The sequence below is a fragment of the Jaculus jaculus genome, chromosome 5, assembly GCF_020740685.1.
Source record: "Jaculus jaculus isolate mJacJac1 chromosome 5, mJacJac1.mat.Y.cur, whole genome shotgun sequence".
NCBI classification, from domain to species: domain Eukaryota; kingdom Metazoa; phylum Chordata; class Mammalia; order Rodentia; family Dipodidae; genus Jaculus; species Jaculus jaculus.
This window is the reverse complement of record NC_059106.1, coordinates 5,970,569-5,997,181: the sequence shown is the minus strand read 5'-3', so window position 1 is coordinate 5,997,181 and position 26,613 is coordinate 5,970,569. Positions and strand designations below refer to the sequence as shown.

Sequence of the window (26,613 nt, the reverse complement as noted above, 5' to 3'; positions counted from 1 at the left end):
CCTGATTTATTCCAGTGATGCCAGTGCATATTTGTAAATTCATGGAATTTCTCCTTTACTTGAATTTACCTACATTTTAAAAAATTTCAGAAAACACACCCCCAAGAAAAACATGGAAGAGAAACCACAAGTTTATTATTATTATATATATTTTTTGGTTTTTCGACGTAGGGTCTCACTCTGGTACAGACTGATCTGGAATTAACTATGTGGTCTCAGCCTCGAACTCTTGGCGATCCTCCTACCTCTGCCTCCCAAGTGCTGGGATTAAAGGCGTGCGCCCTTTACGCCCGGCTCGAAACCACAAGTTTAAATACATTTAGTTGTATCTCTCTTTTTTTTTTTTTAATTTTTTTTGTTTATTTATTTATTTGAGAACTACAGACAGAGAAAGAGGCAGAGCGAGAGAGGGAGAATGGGTGCGCCAAGACTTTCAGCCACTGCAAATGAACTCCAGATGCATGCGTCCCCTTGTGCATCTGGCTAACATGGGTCCTGGGGAATCGAGCCTTGAACTGGGGTCCAGATGTATGTAGCACCTTGTGAATCTGGCTTATTTGGGTCCTCGGGAATCAAGCTTCGAACTGGGGTCCTTAGGCTTCACAGGCAAGCACTTAACCATTAAGCCATCTTCCCAGCCCATAAATACATTTTTCAAGTAAATGTATGCATGTGCTACTTTGTACATCTGGCTTTATGTGGGCACTGGGGAATCAAACGTGGGCCATTAGGCTTTGCAGGCAAGTGCCTTTTAGAGTCAGATCATTAATAACATTAGTTTTTTGTGATTTAAAAAATTATTTTAATTTTTGGTTTTTAAAGATAGAGTCTCACTATAGCTCAGGCTGACCTGGAATTCACTATGTAGTCTCAGGGTGGCCTTGAACTCACAAAGATCCACCTACCTCTGCCTTGAGTGCTGGGATTAAAAGTGTGTGGCCCCACACCTGGCTATTGGGATTTTTTTTGTGTGTGTTTGTTTCCAGGGTTTTTATTTTTTTTTTGGATGGGGGAGGGAGGGTCAGGTTAGTGTCAGGCTGGTGATCCTGCTACCTCGGCCTCCCAAGTGCTGGGATTAAAGTTGTGGGGGGAGAGAGGGGGCGGGGAGAGGGGGGTGGAGGGAGATAATGGGTGTGCCAGGTTCTCTAGCCCCTGCACATGAACTCACAATGCTTTATGTGGGTACTGGGGTATTGAACCTTGGTTGTTAGGCCTTGCTGACAAGTGCCTTATCTGCTGAACCATTTCTCTAGCCCCAGTTACTGTTTTTGGCTTTTTGATATTTATTTATTTATTTGTAAGCAGAGAGAGATGTAGAGAACAGAGACAGAAAGAATGGGCCTGCCAGGCCCTCCAACTGCTATAAACAAACTCCAGATGCATGTGCCACGTTGTGCATCTGGCTTTGTGTATCTGCGGATAATTAGGAATCAAATCAAGGTTGTTAGGCTTAGCCAGGCAAGCAACATAAACATTGCTGTCTCTCCAACCCTATTGTTTTTAATTTACTTAAAAATTTTTAATTTATTTTTTATTATTAACAACTTCCATGATTGTAAACAATATTCTGTGGTAATTCCCTCCTTCCCCCCATTTTCCCCTTTGAAACTCCACTCTCCATCATATCCCCTCCCCCTCTCAATCAGTCTCTCTTATTTTGATGTCATGATCTTTTCCTCCTAATATGATGGTCTTGTGTAGGTAGTGTTAGGCACAGTGAAGTCATGGATATCCAGGCCATTTTGTGTCTGGAGGGAGCATGTTGTAAGGAGTCCTACCCTTCGTTTGGCTCTTACATTCTTTCTGCCACCTTTTCCCCAGTGGGCCCTGAGCCTTAGAAGGTATGATAGAGATATTGTAGTCCTGAGCACTCCTCTGTCACTTCTCAGCACTGTGATGCTTTCTGAGTCATCCCAAGGTCACTGCCATCTGAAAAGAGAAAGTTCTCTAACGAAAAAGTGAGAGTGTCATTAATATAAGGGTATGAACATTAAGAGAAGTGCTTACTGGGCAGTTTGATGAGCATGGTATATACATTTAGCCAGACAGCAGCAGATGTTACACCCCTAGGGCTCATGACTACCCCTGTTGTAAGTTTTCAGTATCAGGGATGTGTTCACTCCCATGGAGTGGGCCTCCAGTCCAATTAGAGGGCAGTTGGTTTCCCCCATTCACACACGTGCCACTGTTGTACCCATTGGTTCATTTGGCCTGGTTGGTTTGACCTTTTTATTTTTATGAGAGAGAGGGAGAGAATTGGCACACCAGAACCTTCAGCCACGGCAATCAAATTTCAGACGTGTGTGTACCATCTTGTGTTCATATGCAACTGTGTGCTTACATCACTTTGTATGTCTGGATGGAGAGTTGAACATGGGTCCTTAGGCTTTCCTGGCAAGGCCTTAACTGCTAAGCCATCTCTCTAGCCCTTTTTTTTTTTTAATTATTTATTTATTTATTTGAGAGCAACAGACACAGAGAGAAAGACAGATAGAGGGAGAGAGAGAGAATGGGCGCGCCAGGGCTTCCAGCCTCTGCAAACGAACTTCAGACGCGTGCGCCCCCTTGTGCATCTGGCTAACGTGGGACCTGGGGAACTGAGCCTCGAACCGGGGTTCTTAGGCTTCACAGGCAAGCGCTTAACCGCTAAGCCATCTCTCCAGCCCTCTCTAGTCCTTTTTAAAAAAAAAAAAAAAATTTTTTTTTTTGAAGCAGAGTCTCAGTCTGTCCCATGCAGACCTGAACTCATTCAGTAGTCTAGGCTGGCCTTCAACTCACAGCAATCCCTCAGCTTTCTGAGTGTGGTTATTACAGGCATGTGCCATAACACATAACCCTAGTATTATTTTTTTAATTTTCATTTTATTTATTTATTTGAGAGAAAGATGCAGAAAGAGGGAGAGAATGGGCACACCAGGCCCTTCAGCCATTGCAAATGAACATTAGATGCGCATGCCACCTTTTGCATCTGGCTTACGTGGGTCCTGGGGATTTGAACCTGGGTCCTTTGGCTTTGCAGGTAAGTGCTTTAACCACTAAGTCATCTCTGCAGACCCACCCCCTTTTGTTTTTGGTTTATTTTTTGAGGTAGGGTCTTGCTCTAGCTTAGGCTGACTTGGAACTCACTGTGTAGTCTCAGGGTGGCCTCAAACTCATGGCTATCCTACCTCTGCCTCCAGAGTGCTGGGATTAAAGGTGTACACCACCACCTGGGCTCTAGCCCTCTTTTTTTTTTTAATCTATTTGAGGGAGACAGAGTGAGGTAATGGTCACACCAGGGTCTCTAGGTACTGCAAACAAATGCAGATGCATATGCCACTGTTTGCATCTGGGTTACTTGGGTTCTGGGGAATCGAATTTTGGTCCTCAGGCTTTGCAGGTAAGCACCTTAAAAGCTAAGCCCTCTCTTCAGCTCTAACATTAGTTTCTTAATACAAGTTAGGAGGTTTGTATCATATTTACTTACTTCATTTTGTGTTTTCAAAGTAGGTCTGGATCCTAGGAATTCACTATGTACTCTCAAGGTGGCCTTTAACTCCTGGTGATCCTCCTACCTTTGCTTCCTGAGTGCTGGGATTAAAAGCATGCCCTGCCACACCTGGTTTATGCCAAGCTTTTATATGGGTTCTGTGGAATTTAGGTCTTTGTGCCTGCATGGCAAAGATTTAACTTATTTTACCATCCCAAACACCCAGTTTTTTGTTTTCCGCCCTTTCTACCTCCCTCCCCCACTTTATTTATTTATCTATTTATTTGAGGAAAGGTTTCAGTCTAGTTTAGACTGACTTGACACTCTATAGCCACGGCTGGTTTTGAACTCACAGCAATCCCCTTATCTCATTCTCCCTAGGTATGTCCACTACAGCCCAACTACATTCTTTTTTTTTAATTTTTTAAAGTATTTTTTAAAGTTTTATTTATTTATTTGAGAGTGACAGAGAGAGAGAGAGGGAGGGAGGGAGGGAGGAAGAGGCAGACTGAGTGAGAGAGAATGTGCACGCCAGGGCCTCCAGCCACTGTAAATGAACTCCAGATATGTTCACCACCTTGTGCATCTGGCGTACGTGGGTCCTGGGGAATCGAGCCTCGAACAGAGGTCCTTAGGCTTCATAGGCAAGCGCTTAATTGCTAAGCCATCTTTCCAGCCCCCAACTGTATTCTTTTATTTTTCTTTTTTAATTTATTTTATTTTTTATAATTGAAAGCGTCCATGATTATAAACAATATCCTATGTTAATTCCCCCCCCCCTCCCCACAGGTTGACCTGGCACTCACTTTGTAATCCCAGAGTGGCCTTGAACTCACAGTGATACTCCTACCTCTGCCTCCCTAGTTCTGGGATTAAAGGTGTGCTCCACCATACCTAGCTCTTTTTTTTCATTTATTTATTTTTAAAAAATATTTTATTGGGCTGGAGAGATGGCTTAGCAGTTAAGCACTTGCCTGTGAAGCTTAAGGACCCCACTTCGAGGCTCAATTCCCCAGGATCCACGTTAGCCAGATGCACAAGGGAGCGCACACATCTGGAGTTCATTTGCAGTGGCTGGAAGCCCTGGCGTGCCCATTCTCTCTCTTGCTCTCTGCCTCTTTCTCTCTCTCTCTGTTGCTCTCAAATAAATAAAAATAAAAAATCTTTAAAAATATTTTATTTATTTATTTATTTACTTGACAGGAGAAAGAAGGATAAAGAGAAGGAGAGACAGAATGGGCACACCAGGGCTCTAGCCTCTGTAAAGGAACTCCAGACACCTGCGCCCCCTTGTGCATCTGGCTAACGTGGGTCCTGGGGATTTGAACCTAGGTCCTTTGGCTTTGCAAACAAATGCCTTAACTGCTAAGCCATCCCTTAAAGCTGTAGTTTTTTCTTTTTTAAGATGGAGTCTCGTTTTAGCCCAGGCTGACCTGGGGTTCACAGGCTTGCTTTGAACTCACAGCAGTCTTCCTACCTCTGTCTCCTGCGTTCTGGGATTAAGGGCTTGCTCCACTGTGTGTAGTTGTTACTCTTATTCTTTTAATTTTGAACAATTTATAGCCTGGTGTGGTGGAACACACACTTAATTCCAACACTTGGGATGCAGAGTTAGTAGGATTGCTGTTTGTTCAAGGCTAGCCTGGGACTACAGAGTTGAGCTCCAAGTTAGCATGGGCTAATAAGTGCTGGAGAGGTGGCTCAGCAGTTACAGGCATTTGTTGCAAAGCCTGACTACCTGGCTTTGATTCCCCAGTACCCATGTAAAGGCAGATACACCAAATAACACATGTGTCTGGAGTTTGTTGTGGCAATAGTTCCTGCTGCAACTATGCTCTCTCTGTTTGTTCCCCTCTCTTTCTCCTTTAGTCCCAGCACTGGGCAGGCAAAGGTAGGAGGATCGCTCTGAGTTCCAGGCCATCCTGGGACTACAGAGTAAATTCCAGGTTAGCCTGGGCTAGAATGAGACCCTGCCTAGAAAAAAGAAGAAAAAGTAATAATATGATGGACTTTTAGTCACACTATTGAATTACCTGCATGATTATTTGTAATGAGCACATTATATTCTTTGAATACCTGTGGCATACAGCAGCTATTGTGTAACTTATTTGTTCCCTATTCAAGGACGGTTAAAAATAAATTGTATCAACACATCCTTAGAGACAAATCATTTTGGACACCCATTATTTCCTTGTGATAAAATCTGGGACACAGGATTGTGGTCGCAGGATGTATACTTCTTCATGCTTTTGGTTCCTGCTGCTAGACTGACCTGTCTCCTTCAGCTTTCCTGTGGAGGCGCTGGACTGGGTCAAGCTCAGGCCTGTGAGACGAGGGCTCCTCCTTCCGAACCAGTGCAGGTCTCATGTGGTGCCTGGAAACCGCCTCTTGTCTTGTTTGTCCTCCCTCCCTCCCTCCCTCCCTCCCTCCCTCCCTCCCTCCCTCTCTCCCTCCCTTCTTTTCTTCCTTCCTTCCCCCCCCCCACCCCCCGAATTAGGGTCTCACTCTAGCCCAGGGCAATCTGGAACTCACTCTGTAGTTCCAGGCTGACCTTGAACTCATAGTGGTCCTTCTACCACTGCTTCCCAACTGCTGGCATTAAAGGGATACACCACTACACCCCGCCTTCTTGCTTCTTCCTTGATCCTGGTAAGGAAGAAGCAGTTTCTTACTCTTCGCCTGCTAGTTTGTGCATTTACCACATAAGCAAAACACCCAATCAAAAAAAAAAGAAGCAGCAGCAGCCACCTTTTTTTGTCAGTTCTGAGTTTTTGCATTCATGAGTTTTAGTAACTTACTGTGGTTATGTACTCACCTGTGTGTGAGTCAGTCACATAACTCTCCTGAATGTGAGTAAACAAGTGCAGAAAGTTGGAAGACTCATTATCTCCCTCTCTGCAAAGTGCTAGTGTGTACGCTCAGGGTCAGTGCTTGCTCTGTACAGACTCTGAAGTACAAAAGCTGTAGCGATGGCGCTGACTAGGTTTATAGGATAGTCAGGAGCAGCATGAAAATGCTTGAAAGGTTTTGTGGGGGGGGCTTCTGGAGGACAGCTTCTGAAACCCTCGGGTGACCTGCTTACAATAAGTTTGCAGATGTGCTTAGTTCTGGCGACGAGGTTGGCCTTTGTATACTGGAATGGGTACAGAGCTTGCTGGGTCCAAATGGCTTCCAGAAAGAGACAAGATTCTTTTAGAAAGTTGACTGAGTGCTAAGATCCAAGCTTTTCATTGAGAAGAAGTTTAACAGGTTTCCATGCTTTGTCACTTAGGAGTCCTGCCTGAAATGCCTATGACTGATTAGGTTTCTGTTCTGCTTGTTTCCGACAGGGCATGGTGCGGATGTGAAGTGTGTAGACTGGCACCCAACCAAAGGGTTAGTTGTTTCAGGAAGTAAAGATAGTCAACAGCCAATCAAGTTCTGGGACCCTAAGACCGGGCAGAGTCTTGCAACACTGTAAGTGATAGGAGTGCTCCCTTGCTGTCTGAGCAGGGAGCAGAGCTGCCTGCATTGCTGAACTGTTTGCCAGTGCTCTCCTCTCTCTTGTATCCTTGAACTTCTTGTTCAAGTATAACTTTCCTCTTAGTTTTGTGTGTGGAGGGGTGTGTGTAGGAGCATGAGGCAGGGTCTCTTGCCACTGCAAATGAGAGAACCATCGTGTGTCTCGCTGGGGGATTGAACCTAGTTCTGCAAGCTTTACAAGCAACTACTTTTAACCACTGAGCCACCTCAGCCCTCTCTGTAAGTTTCTAATGAAATCAGGCTTGGCATTGGGCCTGCCATATAAACCTATTTGGTGGTGGGCAGAGGATGAGGCGTTCTTACCAACGTCTCTCCTCCAGAATGGCCTTTAGCATGTACACAGTTAATGCCTCTTAACATTCTCAGACCAGCCTTCTGCATCTGTCTGATTTGATTATCAAGAAGAGTTCTCCCCATTTCCATGTTGTGCCTTGGTGCTCTGTGGAGGCGGTGCCAGTTACGTGAAGACACTCTTTGGGGGCTTCAGTTCTGTATTTTAACCCTACTTGGGACATGAACCATCCAGAGCATGAATTGGTTGGAGCAAGGCTGCCTTGTTGACCACTCTCATGGTCACAACTGCACACAGTGCCATATGAAAAATGTCCTTTGGAGTCATTGTGCAGCCTTTGGGGCGTAGCATTGTCCTTAGTTCAAATGATCCCTAAGCTAGTGCCTGTTTTCACATTATGTCTTTTTTTTAAAGACTTCTTTCTTTCCTTTTTTACTTTTAGTTTTTCAAACATATTTATTTGAGAGAGAGAGAATGAGTGAATGGCTACACCAGAGCCTCTTCCCACTTTGTGCATCTGGCTGACACATGCGCCACCTTGTGCATCTGGCCTATGTGAGTCCTGGGGAATCAAACCTGGGTCCTTTGGCTTTGCAGGCAAGCACCTTAACTGCTAAGCCATCTCTCCAGGCCCCGGCTTCCTATTTATTTTTTTATTTTTATTTTTGTTTTTTCAAGGTAGGGTCTTGCTCTAGCCCATGCTAACTTGGAATTCACTATGTAGTCTCAGGATGGCCTTGAACTCATGGCAATCCTCCTACCTCTGCCTCCCGAGTACTGGGATTAAAGGCATGCACCACCATGCCCGGCTTTTCCTTTTTATTTTTATGTTTTTATTTTAACACAGGACCTTCTCTAGCCTGGAGTTCACTGCTCAGGCAGTCCTTCTAAAAGTGTGGGCTACCATGCCTGGCTTACACTTTATCTTAATTAGAGAAACTTCACTGAATTTTTATTCATTATTATTATTATTATTTTCTTTGAAGTAAGGTCTTGCTGTAGCTCAGGGTGGCCATGAACTCTCGGCGATCCTCCTACCTCTGCCTCCTAAGTGCTGGGATTAAAGGCGTGTGCCACCACCACCCAGCATTATTCAGTATTATTTTTATTTATTTGCACGTGTTTGTATGTGCACACCTGCATGAGTATTTGTATGAGTATACACCAGGACGTCTTGCCACTACAAATAATACCGATGCTTGTGCCACATTTTGCTCCTGACTTGCATAGGTGTTGGGGAATCAAACCCAGGCTAGCAGGCTTTGCAAACAATTACCTTTAATCACTGAACCATCTTCCCAGCCCTTCACTGAATTATAAAAATCTAACGAGCCCTGTGGAGTGTTACTATGCATAATTCCAGGTGCTTACTCTGCTTCCTAGATAAAGTTTTCTGCCACTAGAAGCTCTGATGCTGTTTTAAGCAGCTCTTGAGAGCTCAGTTAAGTGGATATTTCATTCATTGGTCCTGTTGAAATGTAGCCACACCTCTTCCCACCTTAATTATGCAACTTGCAACAAAAATTACTACTTACTGGGGTTGGAGACATGGCTTAGCAGTTAATGTGTTTGCCTACGAACCCTAAGAACCCAGGTTCGATACCCCAGCACTCACATAAGCCAGATGCACAAGGGAGCGCATGCATCTGGAGTTGGTTTGCAGTGGCTGGAGGTCCTGGCACACCCATTCTCTCTCTCTGCCTCACCCTCTCCCTATCTCTCTCTCTCTCTCTCTCTCTCTCTCTCAAATAAATAAAAATAAATTTAAAAATAAAAATAATACCACATATTTGATGCTTATTTTACATTCTGACAAATTATATTCTTGGCGCTTCCTTTCTAGTCATGCCCATAAAAACACAGTCATGGAAGTGAAATTAAACCTTAATGGCAATTGGCTTCTCACAGCATCACGTGACCATCTGTGTAAGCTTTTTGATATCCGAAACCTGAAGGAAGAACTGCAAGTGTTCCGAGGTCATAAGAAGGAAGCCACAGGTCAGTGGCTATGATTGCTTTTCATTTTATGGCTCTTACCTGTGGCATTTTCAGATCCTAATGGCTTTGTCTTCCTCTTTGTTTTTTTTCACAGCTGTAGCCTGGCATCCTGTTCATGAAGGGCTCTTTGCCAGTGGAGGATCTGATGGCTCTTTGTTATTCTGGCATGTTGGGTATGTAACAATTATTGTACTGTGTGCACCCATGTTTCTGCTGTGCTTGGTGCCTTAGCTGAGGAGTGCTAGAAGTTGGAGTGATATCTTCATGGGGGAGCACTGGAATGTGTACAAACACGATCAAGCTTTGCATTGTTTTTTCATATACCACAGTCTTCCTACAGTTTCAGATTTACAACTTCAGCTTGGAGTAGAAAACATTGCCCCTCTAGTTTGAGGTACAGAAATCATTAAGGGAGATTTAAATAGATTACTTCCTTTCTTTTTTCTCCCTCTCTTTGTCTGTTTTTTAAAAAAATATTTTGTTTTTATTTATTTGAGAGAAAGATAAAGAAATAGGCAAGTCGAGGGGGGGGGGGCCATGCCAGGGCTTCCAGCCACTGCAAACAAACTCCAGACATATGCGCCTCCTTGTGCATCTGGCTTACATGGGTCCTGGGGAGTTGAACCTGGGTCCTTTGGCTTTTCAGACAAGTGCCTTAACCGTTAAGGCATCTCTCCAGCCCATCTCTGTCTCTTTTTTAAAAAGGCATGCACCACCATGCCCATCAACCTTGAACATTTTTTTTTTTTGAGATAGGGTCTCACTCTAGCCCAGACTGACCTGTAATTCACTATGTACTCTCAGGGTGGCCTCGAACTCATGGCGATCCTCCTGCCTCTGCCTCCCAGCTGCTGGGATTAAAGGTGTGTGCCACCATGCCCAGCATTTAAAAAAAAAAATTATTTATTTATTTCAAAGAGAGAGATAGGATGTGCCAGGGCCTCTAGCTACTGTAAATGTACTCCAGATTCATGAGCCACCTTTTGCATCGGGCTTACATGGGTACTGGGGAATCAAATCTGGTTCCTTAGACTTCTCAGGTAAGCACATAACTGCTAAACAATCCCTTCAGCCCTCTTTTAAAAAAATATTTATTTATTTATTTTATTTATTTATTTGAGAGAGAGAGAAAATGGGCTCATCAGGGCCTCTGTCTGCTGCAAATGAATTCCAGATGCATGCATCACCTTGTGCATCTGGCTTATGTGGGTCCCAGGGAATCAAACTTTAGTTATTTGGCTTTGAAGGCAAGCACTTTAACTAGTAAGCCATCCCTGCAGCCCCCCCCTTTTCTAAATAGTTTATTTTTATTTATTTCTTCGTTTCTTATACTGAAATAATTCTCTATGGTCTTTGAATAAGGAAGTCTATTTCTGATGCCTTGTTATATGTGTCCCTGACCAAATTTAAAGTAATAGATGTTCATAGTGTTAAGTATAAAGGAGAATGCCTTGTTTTGCTATTTTGTGGAAACAGCTTCTTTCTTTGCTGCCATTGCAGGGTGGAGAAGGAAGTAGGTGGGATGGAGATGGCCCATGAAGGCATGATCTGGAGTCTGGCGTGGCATCCTCTTGGGCATATTCTGTGCTCAGGCTCGAATGACCACACTAGGTAAGCTTTGTACTACAAATAGAAGGAAATAAATATCATGTGTGTTTGTTTTTATTTGTTGATATTGTTGGTGTCTGACCACGAAAAAGGATTACAGTTGGAGGAACACAGTCCATCATGGCAGGGAAGCCATGGCCATTGGAGCCTCAATGGTGTCACATTGTTTCTCTATCAGGAAGTAGGAGAGATGAATGCTGGTGCTCAGCTCAACTCCTCCTCCTTATTCAGTCCAGGAGCCCACCCAAAGGACAGTTAACCCTGTCTAGAAACACACTCACAGACATGCCCAGAATTGTGTTTCCATGGTGATTTTAAATCCTGTAAATTTGAAAGTGTAAGTTAACCATAATAGTTTTTTTTTAATGAACAAATTTCAAATACACAATGACAGTGTTCCTCATTGCAAAGTATTTGTCATGACCACTATGAAAATGTTTTTAGGGCTGGAGAGATGGCTTAGAGGTTAAGCGCTTGCCTGTGAAGCCTAAGGACCCCGGTTCGAGGCTCGGTTCCCCAGGTCCCACATTAGCCAGATGCACAAGGGGGCGCACGCATCTGGAGTTCGTTTGCAGAGGCTGGAAGCCCTGGCGCGCCCATTCTCTCTCTCCCCCTCTATCTGTCTTTCTCTCTGTCTGTCTCTCTCAAATAAATAAAATTAAAAAAAAAATATTAAAAAAAAAAAGAAAAGAAAATGTTTTTAGTAGGTAAGACGGTGATTACAAGCTGCTGTGTAACACAGTAAAGGAAAGAGTTGAAATAAATACTCAGGCTGGGTATGGGTATGGTGATGCTCTCCTGTAATCCTAGAAATTGGGAGGGGATGCAGTTAAGACAAATTCAAGGTCATTTTTAGCTACATATTAAGTTGGAGGCCACCCTGAGCTACCATGTGTCCATGAGAACAAAACAAACAATAAAACAAATTTAAAAAGAGAAAGAATAGTATAACTGAGAGAAAAACGGGAGCATCAGAAATTTGTAAAGAGAATGGGAGCCAGCTGAAAGTTTAGAGAAAATAAAAAGGATGGTATAGAGAAAAGAAAAAACCTGAAATGAGGCCCACAAAATGCTACACGAGACCAGGAACCAGAGGCCAAATGCACCCAGATGCATTACACACCCCACTGGGATCGGCAGTAGCTACCCTGGAAGTACTGGTTCTCCTGGGCACAGGCACCACAGAAGTGGCAAGTTACATAGACTGACCAAGCCATGGAGATGCCCGCTGGATATACCATGGGTGGAGAGTCCTAAGGGTTGGCTGGCTACAGACACTGCAGTGAAGTACAGTCCAGAAGCCTGAAGCTATTCTCCCTGAGCTCCCCTGAGTGGCTAACCAGAAAACTACATGGAAGGCACCACCTACCCAAACTAGCCAAAATAAAGAAAAGATCCACAACAGAATGACACTAGAAAGGAAACTGGAGAGATGGTCTAGTGGTTAAAGGTGATTGCTTGCAAAGCCTAATGGCCCAGGTTTGAATCCCTAGTACCCATGTAAAGTCAGCCTCAGCTAGGGCGCAAGACCCTACCTCAAAAAAAAAAAAAAAAAAAAAAGAATGAATGAATGTGACGGAGAGAAAGAAAGAAGGAGAAAATAAGGGAGAGAGAATGGGTGTGCCATGGCCGCTTGACGCACTGCAAATGAACTCCAGACGCATGTCCTACTTTGTGCATCTGGCTTTACTTGGGTGTTGGAGAATTGAACCTGGGCCATTAGGCCTTGCAAGCAAGCACCTTTAACTTCCAAGTCATCTCTCCAGTCTTCTTTCCACATGTTAAGTATTTAGAAGACATTGTAAAAGTTTGCTTTTTCCTTCATTTTTACTTGTGCTGTGTGCGCGTGTGCACCCGTGTGGTGGTCACAGGCGTCGGCGTCCTGCTCTAGTGCTCGTCCTCCTGTTCGTATTTGAGCTCGAGTCTCTTACTATCCTGAAGCTTGCTGCTTTTGTTTATTCGTGAGTTTTCAGTGATTCTCAGGGCTCTGCTCTCCTGTGTGACTGGGGTAGCAGACATGGATGGCCATGTCTACTGTTGATGTGGCTCTTGGTCATCAAATGCATGTATTCCCTCAGGCACCCCCTGACTGGCCCTCTTCTTGCCCTGCTAATCCATCTCTCTAGCCCAAATTTGGTGCTTTTACTCAGAGACTGTGTAGTACTGTTAAGAGCCCCGAGAAAACACTGATTCCATGCTCCCGTTTTCTTTATTTCAACAGCAAATTCTGGACTCGAAACCGACCTGGTGATAAAATGCGAGATCGATATAATCTAAACCTTTTACCTGGAATGTCTGAAGATGGTGTGGAATATGGTGAGACGTGCATATTTGTTTTTCTTTGAAATCTGATATTCTGTTATAAAAGTGCTAGGTATTAGGAAGATTATACAAAACAATACTAATTTGGGGAAGAGGTATGGGCTTAGTGGTGTGTGTGTATATATACATACATACATATATATCTATATATAGATATATATATATCTATATATATATATATATAGATATATATATAGATAGATATAGATATATATATAATTTGTGTGTGTGTGTGTGTGTGTGCGCGCGCGCCCCATGTTTGTGTCTCCGCCTCCCTTCTCTGCAGCAGTATGGTTTACAGAAGCCTGCCACAGGTTCTCGCTTTTTACATAGGGTCTGAGTATTGAACTTGGGTACTCTAGCTTGAGCTGTAAGCACTTTATTCCTTAAGCCATATCACCATACCAAAAAAATATATATATATATATATATATATATATATATATATATATATATATATATTTATTTTTTTTTTTTTGAGGTAGGGTCTCATTCTAGCCAATGCTGACCTGGACTCATTCTGTAGTCCCAGGCTGACCTGAACTCACAATGATCCTCCTCCCTCTGGCTTATGAGTGCTGGGAAACAGGTGTGCGCCACCACACCTGGCTATGGTTCATTTTTATAAGATGTTAATTCGAGTGGGGAAACTACTAAAGTTACTGTTGATAACTCATGCATTATTATTTGTAGATGACCTTGAGCCCAATAGCCTGGCAGTAATTCCTGGGATGGGAATACCAGAACAACTGAAATTAGCCATGGAGCAAGAGCAACTGGGTAAGAGAAATTGTACATACCTATTTCATTTTTCTAAATTGTTTTATAGACTTGTTTTCATAGTAACTTAACATATTAATTAGTAAGTGATATTAAAATGCTACTGTGATTCTTAGAAATGTTTCTCAAAGTAATGCAAACTACATAATATTTCAGATCTATTGATCATGGCTGCTTTCTTCCATTTGAGGGGCTAAGTGATTCCTTTTCTGGTTACAGGAAAAGATGAATCAAACGACATTGAAATGACAATTCCAGGCTTGGACTGGGGGATGGAGGAGGTGATGCAAAAGGATCAGAAGAAAGTCCCACAGAAGAAGGTCCCCTATGCAAAGCCTATTCCTGCTCAGTTCCAGCAGGTAAGTAGCTCAGGTGACCCGCCCTACCCTTGCACTAGGAGATTGTGGTGCTTGCTTTAATGGAAGCCCACACACAGGCTTATCAGCCCAGTTGCCAACCGTGGAGCAGAGAAGCACACTGACTTTGTTAGTTAGCTTCCTGCTGCTTCAACAAAGTACCTGAGAAGGAGGGAAAATGCTGAAAGGGAGGGAATGTTCATTTTGACTCAGCGTTTCAGAGGGTTTAACCCATGAGTGCTTCTTCTCATCACTGTCAGTATAGGGTGAGCCATAACATCATGATGGTGAGCCTATGGTAGAGCAAAGATACCCATTCATGGCATCCAGGCAGCAGAGACACAGAAGGGCCTGGGTCCTAGCATTTCCTTGTAGGGCATACCCCCAGTGACTGATTCACGACCACACAGCACCATCGCCCAGCATTTCCACTGCCTCCCAACAGTGCTGTCCACTGCGACCTGGCATTCAGCTTAGCAGCTTTTGGGGAGCTATTGCTTAATAGCATGTAGCTTTTCTCCCCCCTCCCCCCACTTCCAGTTATGGTCTTGCACTAGCCCAGGCTGACCTGTAATTCACTATGTGAGTTCAAGGTGGCCTTGAACTCACAGCAATCTTCCTACCTCTGCCTCCTCAGTGCTGGGATTAAAGACACCCTCATGCCTGGCTAGCTTTTCTCATTTTAGTAGTTTCTAATTTACTGTTCACTTGCCACTCCATTCTCATGTCACACAGAATTGGCTTTAGAAGTAACAGCAGCCGAGCTGGCCATACTGAGCAGATAGCATTGATGAATATTTTTCTGTCATTATAATTTTCATGTATTCTAATATTTTCTTCTTTTTCAAGGCCTGGATGCAAAATAAAGTTCCAATTCCTGCTCCAAATGAGGTGCTGAATGACAGAAAAGAGGACATTAAGTTGGATGAGAAGAAAAAAACACAAGCAGAAATTGAACAAGAAATGGCCACATTGCAGTACACCAACCCTCAACTTCTAGAGGTGTGTGAAATTCTTTAGGAAATGCAAGGTGGTCTAAGAGAGGAATGCTAATGTACTTTCATATCCCTTTTTCCCCCTTTGTTGTTCTTTCTGCAATACTGGACATTGAACCTAGGGCCTGATGCAAGGTACCCAAGCACTCTACCACTGAGCCATATTCTCAGCTCTCTTTTTCCTGTGTATGTTGAGACAGAGTCTCACTAAGTTGCTCTGGCTGGCCTTGGGCTCACTTTATAGCCTAGGCTGGCTTTAAACTTGTAATCTTCCCACCTCAGCCTTCTAAGTAGCTAGGATAACAGGCCTGTAACACCAAGCCCAGCTTGAAACACCTAAGGGAAAGGAAAAGAATTCTCAACTAGGTCTTATGAGCACCACTATGTTTTCTATGTTAGGAACCACTTTCTACAAGATTCCTGTTTCTTACACTTTCAAACTTTTATCAATGGAGTGTTGTGCAGTGCTAAGTTAAATGTTTTTATTAGAAAAATTAGTTTAATCCCAGCACTTGGGAGGCAGAAGTAGGAGGATCACTGTGAGTTCAAGGCCACCCTGAGACTCCATGAATTCTAGGTCAGCCTGAGCTAGAGTGAGACCCTACCTCAAAAAACCAAAAGAAAAAAAGAAAAAGAAAAAGAAAAATTAGTTAGAAGTGGGTGTTGTCATGCATATCTGTGACCAGATTGGTTAGGAGGCTGAAGCTGGAGGATCATTTGGTTCCAGGAAATTGGGACCATCCTGAGCAACCAGAAGACTTCATCTCAAACAACAACTTTGAGCAATATTGTCACCTTCAAGAGATTATTTATTCAGCATACTCATTTATTTTTTTCTTTCTTTCAGCAACTTAAAATTGAAAGACTTGCACAGAAACAGGCTGAGCAGATTCAGCCTCCTCCCTCATCTGGCACCCCTCTCCTCGGACCCCAGCCCTTTTCAGGACAAGGTCCAATGTCTCAGATCCCTCAAGGTTTTCAGCAGCCCCATCCATCTCAGCAGATGCCAATGAACATGGCTCAAATGGGGCCTCCAGGTCCACAGGGACAGTTTAGGCCTGCTGGACCTCAAGGACAAATGGGACCACAAGGTCCTCCCCTTCATCAAGGAGGTGGGGGGCCACAAGGATTCATGGGACCACAAGGACCCCAGGGCCCACCCCAGGGGCTGCCACGTCCTCAGGACATGCATGGACCCCAAGGACTGCAGAGGCATCCTGTACCTCATGGCCCTTTGGGGCCTCAGGGGCCACCAGGACCACAGGGTAGTTCTGGTCCTCAAGGTCATATGGGCCCTCAGGGTCCACCTGGCCCACAGGGTCACATAGGCCCCCAAGGTCCACCTGGTCCTCAGGGCCACATGGGTCCACAGGGGCCTCCTGGTACTCAAGGAATGCAGGGACCACCTGGTCCCAGAGGAATGCAAGGACCTCCTCATCCTCATGGGATTCAAGGTGGACCGGGGTCTCAAGGGATCCAAGGTCCTGTGTCTCAGGGACCTCTGATGGGATTGAATCCAAGAGGAATGCAAGGGCCTCCAGGACCCCGGGAGAATCAGGGTCCTGCTCCTCAAGGAATGATGATGGGTCATCCACCTCAAGAGATGAGAGGACCTCACCCTCCAAGTGGACTGCTGGGACATGGTCCCCAGGAAATGAGAGGTCCTCAGGAATTGAGAGGTCCTCAGGAAATGAGGGGTCCCCAGGAAATGAGAGGTCCCCAGGAAATGAGAGGTCCTCAGGAAATGAGAGGTCCCCAGGAAATGAGAGGTCCTCAGGAAATGAGAGGTCCCCAGGAAATTAGAGGTCCCCAGGAAATGAGAGGCCCTCAAGAAATGCGGGGTCTTCAGGGGCCTCCACCACAGGGCTCAATGCTGGGTCCTCCCCAGGAAATGCGAGGGCCTCCAGGCTCACAAGGTCAACAGGGGCCACCCCAGGGCTCTTTGGGACCTCCACCACAGGGTGGCATGCAAGGGCCTCCTGGACCTCAGGGACAGCAGAACCCAGCAAGAGGGCCACATCCGTCTCAAGGGCCAATACCATTCCAGCAGCAGAAAACACCTCTGCTAGGTGATGGACCCCGAGCTCCGTTCAATCAGGTATTATTTATTTTCTGTTTGTAGGTGTCAATTCCTTGAGAACACGTTTCTGCATTGAGATAGCCTGCTGAGAATTGAGACAGTCACACACCTGGGTGTAATCATGTGCTCATTACTGATTGGTGGCTTACCACAATGACATCCTAGTTTACAAAGAAAGTGATATGACTTGAGAGCTGGGCTACACCACCATTAAATAGATATTAGTGTTAGTCTTTACTTCTCATTTGTCATTGTTTTTTACTGTAATTCTTCCAGAAAAGAGCAACTTTTAGTTGAACACAGTTCATATTTGTCCCAGGGTTCTAGAGAGCTGTGGTTCTAAGGGGGAGCAGGTTAGCTTGTGAGCAGTTCTGAGACTGTTGTGACCCCATTTGTTCTATGGGCTTGCCAGCAAGCAGCCTGCTTCTGACCTTTCTACCCACTCTACTTTAAAAAAAAATAATTTATTTAAAGAGAAAGAGAGAGAGAATGGGCATGCCAGGGCCTCCAGCCAGCAAACAAACACCACATGTATGCAGTGTCTTGTGCATCTAGCTTATGTGGGTCCTGGGGAATTGAACCTGAATCCTTTGGCTTTGCAGGCAAGCAACTTAACCGCTAAGCCATCCCTTCAACCTGTACCCACTTTACTCTTAAAGATTTGTGGGCAGGGATTCTGTAGACTGTACCTCATTGTTTTCATTTCATTGAATGCTTTTAGAGAGCCTTGATTCCAAAATAATGAAATTCTGTTCAAGCTATTGTCAATTGTATATAAGAGTATCTGGAGGAAGAAAGCTGGGTGTGGTGGCGCACTTAAGTAACCCTGGTGGTTGGAAAGTGGAGGCAAGGCGATCAGGAGTTCTAGGCCATCCTTGGCTATACAGGAAGTTCAAAATCAGCCTGGGTTATGAGACTCTGTCTCAAAAATCCAGAAATAAAGGTTGGTGTGGTGGTGCATGTCTTTAACCTCAGCACTTGGAGGGAGAGGCAAGAGGATCACTGAGAGTTTGAGAGGCCATTTTGAGACTACATACTGAATTCCAGGTAAGCCTGAGCTAGAGTGAGATCCTACCTTGATTTCCTGAGGATTGGCTTTGTTAACCAAGTTTTACTATTCATGCAGTGCTTGGAGATAATGTGAGGAGAGTTTAGGTTGTGAGTGTGAATTACGGAAGATAGCATAGGTGTGACCGAATTTGACATGGTTTGGTTATGAAATGGCTGATGCTGAAGTTCTTGTTTATTTATTGTTATTGACAACTTGCATAATTATGGACAATAAACCATGGTAATTCCCCCTTCACACCTCCACTCTCAGTGTCAGGCATGTATTCCCTCCCAGGGAGCAGGCCTCCAGTCCAATTAGAGAGTGGTTGGTTCCCCCATGACAGAAATGCCACTATTGTACCCATTGGCTCACTGATTATGAAGTTCTTAATATTTAGGAGTTACTTGGGTCAGATAGTATTGTCTTAGATCTCAGTTGTGGGCTGATAAAAGTGAGAAAGCTAGCAATGACCCCTGAGGAAATTTGATTACCTAAGAGAGGGGTGTATAGAAGAAATTGTATGTGGAAAATACTGTTTCTTCTTTTTTTAAAAAATTTTTATTTATTTTTTTATTTATTTATTTGAGAGCGACAGACACAGAGAGAAAGACAGGTAGAGGGAGAGAGAATGGGCGCGCCAGGGCTTCTAGCCTCTGCAAACGAACTCCAGACGCGTGCGCCCCTTTGTGCATCTGGCTAACGTGGGACCTGGGGAACCGAGCCTCGAACCGGGGTCCTTAGGCTTCACAGGCAAGCGCTTAACCGCTAAGCCATCTCTCCAGCCCTGTTTCTTCTTTTTTTAAAAAAGTATTTATTTTGTTTTTCTAGGTAAGGTTTCATTCTAGCCCAGTCTGACCTGGAATTCACTATGTAGTCTCAGGGTTGCCTTGAACTCACAGTGATCCTCCTACCTCTGCCTTCTGAGTGCTGGGATCAAAGGTGTGTGCCACCACACCCAGGTATTTTTTATTTAATTATTAGAGAGAGAGAGAGAGAATGGGCATGCTAAAGACCTCTATTTTATTTTATTTTATTTTATTTTATTTTATTTTATTTGAGAGAAAGAGGGAGAGGGAAAGAGAGATAGAGAGAATGGGTGCTCCAGGGCCTCTAGCCACTGCAAATAAACTCCATTTGCATGCGCCACCTTGTATAACTGGCTTATGTGGGTCTTGTGGAACTTGTGTCTTTTGGCTTTTGAGGTAAACTCCTTAAGTGCTAAGCCATCTCTCCAGCCCTTCCCCATCCTTTTGAAATCGATTTACCATATAGCTCCTGATCATCCTGGCTCAGCCTCCTAAGTGTTGGGATTCCAGGCCTGCATCATTTCACCAGCCTAATGAATGGATGGATGGATGGATGGATGGATGGATGGATGGATGGATGGATACATACATACATACATACATATATATATATATATAAAATTGCCATTTATATATATTTTTTTAATTTTTAAATTTTTATTAACATTTTCCATGATTATAAAAAAATATCCCATTTGCTTGGTTGGTTTTTCGAGGTAGGGTCTCCCTCTGGCCCAGGCTGACCTAGAATTCATTGTATAGTCTCAGGCTGGCCTGGATGGAATTCATGGTGATCCTCCTACTTCAGCTTTCCAAGTGTTAAGACTAAAGGTATGCACCATCATGCTCAGCCTAATGGCTATGTTTAACTGCCAGTGTAATACCTCTTGTTAGGGCTGTTCATTTGTGTGACTGGTTTGAGACATAAAAGCAAATTTCTCTTTGTTTTGTTTTTCAAGGTAGGGTCTCACTCTAGCCCAGGCTGACCTGGAATTCACTATGTGGTCTCAGGGTGGCCTTGAACTCACTGCGATCCTCCTACCTCAGCCTTCTGAGTGCTAGGATTAAGGTGTGTGCCACCACACCTGGTTTTGTTTATTATTATTATTATTATTTTTAGTTTTTCAAAGTAGTGTCTTGCTGTAGTCCAGCGTGAGTTGGAATTCATTATGTGGCTCAAACTTACAGTAATCCTACCTCTGCCTCCCAAGCATAAAAGCAATTTTACTATTGATACTTTTGTAACTGTGGTAACACAATCTCTTAAAGTGTAGGTTTGTGTTTTTATTTTATTTTTATATTTATTTATTTATTTATGTTTTGAGTTAGGGTCTCTCTCTAGCCAAGGCTGGAATTTGTAATATGCTATGTAGTCTCAGGTTGGCCTCAAACCCACGATGATTCTCCTGCCTTTGTCTCCCATGCGCTGGGATTAAAGGCATGCATCACCACACTAGGCTTTAAGTGTAGTTTTTTATATGAAGAAATGAACAAATATTTATTTATTTTTGTTTGTTAAAAGAGACATGATTCAAGGTCAGTTGTAGCATGGGAAATCAGAATTTAGGTATTGCCAGATAAAAATACAAAAAGATTTAGGCCGGGCAAAGTGACATACACCTTTAATCCCAGCACTCAGGAGGCTGAGTTAGGAGGATCCCTGTGAGGCTAGCCTGGGACTACAGAGTGATTTCCAGGTCAGCCTAGGCTAGAATGAGACCCTACTTCAAAAAAAAAAAAAAAAAAAAAAAAAAAAAAGAAAGAAAAGAAAAGGAAAGAAAGAAAGAAAGACAGACAGAAAGAAAGAAACACAAAAATACAAAAAACTCTAGTATTACGGGCCTAGGGAAAAGCTGGAGTTGAGCCCTGGAGTCCCAAGCAATGAACTGAAGATGATGAGAGCTGTAGGTCTGTGTGGGACAGAACTCGCAGAAGCAGAATGAACGTAGGAGAACGGAGGGTGACGGCAGTTGTGCACGAGTGGCAGGGAGAGACCTGTGAGGTGACCAGAAGCCGAGGCTCTCCTGGATCGGGAAGCCCTGCTCTGACTTGGTTTTGGGAGGGTAGTTTCTTCTTCCTACTGGAAGCAGTCGTGACATGATTTCCAGCAGTGGCCAGACGCTCCCACTGTGAGAGCAGAGCTTCCCTCTGAACCCCTTGCATGGTATTGCAAGAAAAGATCCAACTTTAAAGGTGACCTGTCAGTGGGTTTAAAATAGAAGTGCTTCCTTTTGGGATTGCAATAGAAATGTGTCCTTCCCCCAGTTTAGGGCAGTTTGGTTGTGATGTCACCAGCTAAATGTTTTGTGATGGAAGCTTTGGGGTATTTTGTCACATTATGATGCAGTTGTTATTCATGAAGCATCAGCTCATGATTCCATATTCCTATTTTTAAAATATTTTTGTAGGAAGGACAGAATGCTGGCCCTCCACCCCTGATACCAGGCCTAGGGCAGCAGGGAACACAAGGCCGCATTCCCCCTCTGAACCCTGGACAAGGACCTGGCCCAAACAAAGGTAAATGTCTGCTCACTGAGGAAGAGGTACCTTGCTACTGTTGTGTGCATTTCACTCACAGTAAATAGTTACTGGTAAGTGACAGGTACAGTGTCAGTGAAACTGCTGGGACAAAGAAAGTCATTGTCAATCCAGGTGGTAGCTTTGTTTTATGCTGTTGTCATCGACATGTGTACTTAGGCAGTGATGCTGGTCAGAGGTATTGAACTCCTTGTCACCAGTGGCCAGCCCTGCCCACCACTGGGAAGGAGGCTGCTCCTGTGCCCAGGAATGCAGGTGCATATCTATCCTCCCTAAGAGTCGAGCTGTGTGTGCTTCAGCTGCCGCACACAGTCAGGCACTCAGGACTTGAGCAGTGCTTTCATTACCACATCCCGTGTCCCCACACAGTCAGGCACTCAGGACTTGAGCAGTGCTTTCATTGCCACACCCCGTGTCCCCACACAGTCAGGCACTCAGGACTTGAGCAGTGCTTTCATTGCCACATCCCGTGTCCCCCCGTGTGCTGTGTGATTCTGGGTTCTTTACAGCACAGAAGAAAGCTGTATGTTGGTTGTTGATACTGTACCAAACAAAACAATGAAAACTGTGCATTAAAGGACAGGGCTATTTGGCAATTATGAGAAATCCCAAAAGCTTGAAAGAGCCATTCAGGGCACCAGAGGCCCTGGTTGCCTCTTGTGTGCTTAAGGCAATGGAAAGTAGAACTAGGAGCATCCAAATCTAGAAGCTCATGAGCCAGTTAGACTGCCAGACTCACAACGGCAAAAACGAAAACAAAGAAAAATAACCTACAAAAGGGGCTGGGAAGATGGCTGCGCAGTTGTTTGCAAAGCCTGCTGGTCCAGGTTCTGCCAGGGTACAAATCCCCAAGACCCACATAAATCCAGGTGCACAAAGTGGCGAATACATCAGGAGTGCATTTCAGTTCCCCCCACCCCGCCAGTTCAAGTACTTTAATTGTATTACACATTCAGATAAGTTTTTAAAATCTCGAATGCTATTTCTGTCTATAGAGTGGAGATAATAGATTTGAGGCACATCACTCCTAGAGAGAACAGCAAAGATATTTGTGTCAAACCTGGAAACAGAAGGCCAGCATGGCTGCTTGGTTTTTTAGCTGGTGTATGAAGGGCCTGTGATTCTGTGAGTCTTGTGAGGAATGGGTTAATGTTCCTAGTGTGAGTTATAGAAGTAAGCTAAACAGGCCAGGGTTTTAAAAAGTGGTGGCTAGAGTTAAAAAAAAAAAAAAGTAGAGGTTAGGGTTTTAAAAAAAGTGATGTCACAGGTGGCCGTAGGGTGCTGTAATAGTTTTGGCTTTTAGAAGAATAGAGGTGAGGGCTGGGGAGATAGCTCAGTCAGTATAGTCCTTGCAATGCAAGCACAGGGACCTGAGTCCAATCCCCAGAACACACATAAAATTGCTGGACCTGGTCACCCAGGCTAGTAGTTCCTGTGGCTGGGGAAGAGGGTCCTTGGGGCCTACTGGCTTGCCAGTCTAGCCTATTTGGAAAACTCTAGGCCAAGGAAGGATGCTTTCTCAAAATAAGGTAGACATGGGCTGGAGAGATGGCTCAGTGGTTAAAGGCACTTCTTGCAAAGCCTACAGGCCTGGATTCAATACCCCAGTACCCATGTAAAGCCAAGTGCACAATGTGGCACGTTTGCCTGGCAGTAGTTTACAGAGGCAGGAAGTCCTGCTTTGCCTATTTTCCCCCCATTGTTCTTCGCTCTCTGTTAAATAAATAAAACATTAAAAAAAAAAAGAGGTAGATAGCACCTGACAGGAACAACACGGAAAGTTGTCCTCTGACCTCCACACTCCTGTTTGCCGCACTCAGGCACGTGTGCATGCACCAGTTTAAAACCAGTAAAATGAAACCTATAAAGAAAAGCAGAGGTGAATTTTTGCTACTCAGTTTCCTATCTTGTGACATGGCTTTTCTCTTTTGTGTCCACCTTGAGAGTAGAGCCAGTGGCCCTAATGAAGTTGTCAAAAGCACGGGGACAGGACAGGAAAGGAAAGGCCATTCTGACGACAAGAAGCTTGCTTATGTCTTCTGGCATGTCCTAAGAAGGGAATACTGACCTCCTTTGAGAATAGTGACTTGCTGTAGCCAGGGTACCTTCGAAACTGGCAGACACTGAAATAAGACCTAGTAGGCAAGCTTTCCAGGAGCCATGGTAACGGTCAGCTTTGTTTCCTTCAGGTGACTCTCGTGGCCCTCCCAACCATCACCTGGGCCCCATGTCAGAGAGGCGGCATGAACAGAGTGGTGGCCCTGAGCATGGGCCTGAGAGGGGCCCTTTCCGGGGTGGCCAGGACTGCAGGGGTCCCCCTGACAGGCGTGGCCCTCACCCTGATTTCCCTGATGACTTCAGCAGACCAGATGACTTCCACCCCGACAAGCGCTATGGCCATCGGTTACGGGAATTTGAGGGCCGAGGAGGACCTTTGCCACAAGAAGAGAAGTGGAGGAGAGGGGGTCCTGGGCCTCCCTTTCCACCTGATCACAGGGAGTTCAGCGAGGGGGATGGCCGGGGTGCAGCTCGAGGCCCTCCAGGGACATGGGAAGGCCGCAGACCTGGAGATGAACGTTTTCCTCGGGATCCTGAGGACCCACGTTTTCGAGGGCGCAGAGAAGAAAGGTGGGAGACATTGTGTGGATTCTCCGCATTTCCCCTGGTAACAGAGGTGTCTCCTCTGTTACCAGGGGATTGTACTCTCTTATTTAACCCTATTCGCTCTGAGTTCTGTATTCATGCAGTACTTCTTTTTGTAGGCTTTTGAGGTTGGGTCTTGCTCTGACCTGGAATTCACCATGTAGTCTTAGGATGGCCTTGAACTCACAAAGATCCTCCTACCTCAGCCTCCTGAGTGCTGCACCACCACGCCTTGAAAAATTCATGCTTTTTTTTTTTTAAAGAAATTTTAATTTTTTTTTAAATTATTTATTTATTTATTTGAAAGCGACAGACACAGAGAGAAAGACAGATAGAGGGAGAGAGAGAGAATGGGCGCGCCAGGGCTTCCAGCCTCTGCAAACGAACTCCAGACGTGTGCGCCCCCTTGTGCATCTGGCTAACGTGGGACCTGGGGAACCGAACCTCGAACCGGGGTCCTTAGGCTTCACAGGCAAGCACTTAACCGCTAAGCCATCTCTCCAGCCCTCATGCTTTTTTTAAAAAATCTTTTTTTAAAAATATTTTTTGTTCATTTTTTATTTATTTATTTGAGAGTGACAGACACAGAGAGAAAGACAGATAGAGAGAGAGAGAGAATGGGCGCTCAGGGCTCCCAGCCACTGCAAACGAACTCCAGACACGTGCGCCCCCTTGTGCATCTGGCTAACGTGGGACCTGGGGAACCGAGCCTCGAACTGGGGTCCATAGGCTTCACAGGCGAGCGCTTAACCGCTAAGCCATCTCTCCAGCCCTAAAAAATCTTTTTAATGACAGTTTTCATACATGTACATAATATTTTGATGATGATCCCCTCCCATTACTTTCTTATGTTCCTCTTTCCCTCATAACCCTTCCATGAACTCCTGCCTTCTTCCTTTCAACTAACCCCTCTTCTATTTTGATGTCTTTTTGTTGTCCTCCTCCATTATCCATGATGATGCATTGATGGGCCCAGTATTGTGCAGGTCATGATGACTACTGGGGGGTCATGAATGCAATGGTCACTCTGTCCAGAAGACAGAGTTGCAGTACACTCCCCCATCCTTTAATGTTTACGTTTTTCCCACCTCTTCTGCAGTGGTCCCTAAGCCTTGGTGGGTGTGATAATAGAGTTGTCTCATGCAGTGCTGAGTACTTGACTGTCACATCTTAGCACTTTGAGCTTTGAATCTCCTCAGTTGTCACTGCTATCAAAGAAGCTTCTCTAACCAGAAGTGAGAATGGCATTACTAATCTATGGCATACAACAAACGTTCCCATTTAGCCAGACCATAGTACTAGCTTCCCTCGTAGGGCCTATGACCTTCCAAGCCATAGGCTTTGGACTAGGCTGTCAGTTCCAGGGTGGATTATCTCCTGTGGAGTGGTCTTCAGATGCAATCAGAGCATTTTGGCTACCCACATGACAGTCATGCCACTATTGCACTGTGGGGACATCTTGCCTGGCTAGCCTGTTGTGTAGGTGGAGGGTCCACTGCTGGTTAAGATTGCTGATAAGTTTTTTATTTTTATTTTATTTATTTATTTATTTTTTGAGGTAGGGTCTCATTCTGGTCCAGGCTGACCTGGAATTAACTCTGTCATCTCAGAGTGGCCTTGAACTCATGGCAATCCTCCTACCTCTGCCTCCCGAGTGCTGGGATTAAAGGCGTGCGCCACCATGCCTGGCTTGATTTTTTAAAAATTTTTATATATTTATTTATTTGACAGAAAAGGAGGGAGAGAGAGAGAATGGGTGCACCAGAGCCTCCAGACATATGTGCCCCCTGGTGCATCTGGCTAACTTGGGTCCTGGGGAATCAAACCAGTGTCCTTTGGCTTTGCAGGCAAACACCTTAACCACTAAGCCATCCCTCTAGCCCAAGATTGCTGATTTTTATCCACCAGCAACCTGCATAGTGCCTTCCTGCACTATGGGAGCTGTCCCGTTCCAAGCTCAGTTCCAGCTTGATTTCTCAGTCTAGTTCTGGTAGGGAACCAGTCTTAGAGATACCTTGCATTGTTTTGGGGACCTTATGGGTCTCCCTGACCAACAACCTACTGGTAAGTTTCTCAACCCTATAGCAACCTATGGCTTCTGGGTGCAGCGTTCTCCATGCCAACAACAGCGTACTTTTGCCCAAACTCTTCCT

The 26,613-nt window shown here is 44.7% G+C and overlaps 1 protein-coding gene across 2 annotated transcripts in view; it reads left to right on the top strand.

Annotated features, from left to right (window-relative positions):
• Window positions 1-26,613, top strand: part of Wdr33 (WD repeat domain 33) — a 110,535-nt gene that overhangs the window by 75,309 nt on the left and 8,613 nt on the right. For both annotated transcript variants that reach the window (XM_045150191.1, XM_045150190.1), the window contains exons 8-18: window positions 6,799-6,925; window positions 9,127-9,281; window positions 9,376-9,454; window positions 10,782-10,892; window positions 13,111-13,205; window positions 13,905-13,991; window positions 14,211-14,350; window positions 15,197-15,349; window positions 16,190-17,440; window positions 21,688-21,796; window positions 24,007-24,445. In XM_045150191.1, coding sequence (XP_045006126.1) covers window positions 6,799-6,925; window positions 9,127-9,281; window positions 9,376-9,454; window positions 10,782-10,892; window positions 13,111-13,205; window positions 13,905-13,991; window positions 14,211-14,350; window positions 15,197-15,349; window positions 16,190-17,440; window positions 21,688-21,796; window positions 24,007-24,445 — 2,746 coding nt within the window. The remainder of the gene's footprint in view (window positions 1-6,798; window positions 6,926-9,126; window positions 9,282-9,375; window positions 9,455-10,781; window positions 10,893-13,110; window positions 13,206-13,904; window positions 13,992-14,210; window positions 14,351-15,196; window positions 15,350-16,189; window positions 17,441-21,687; window positions 21,797-24,006; window positions 24,446-26,613) is intronic.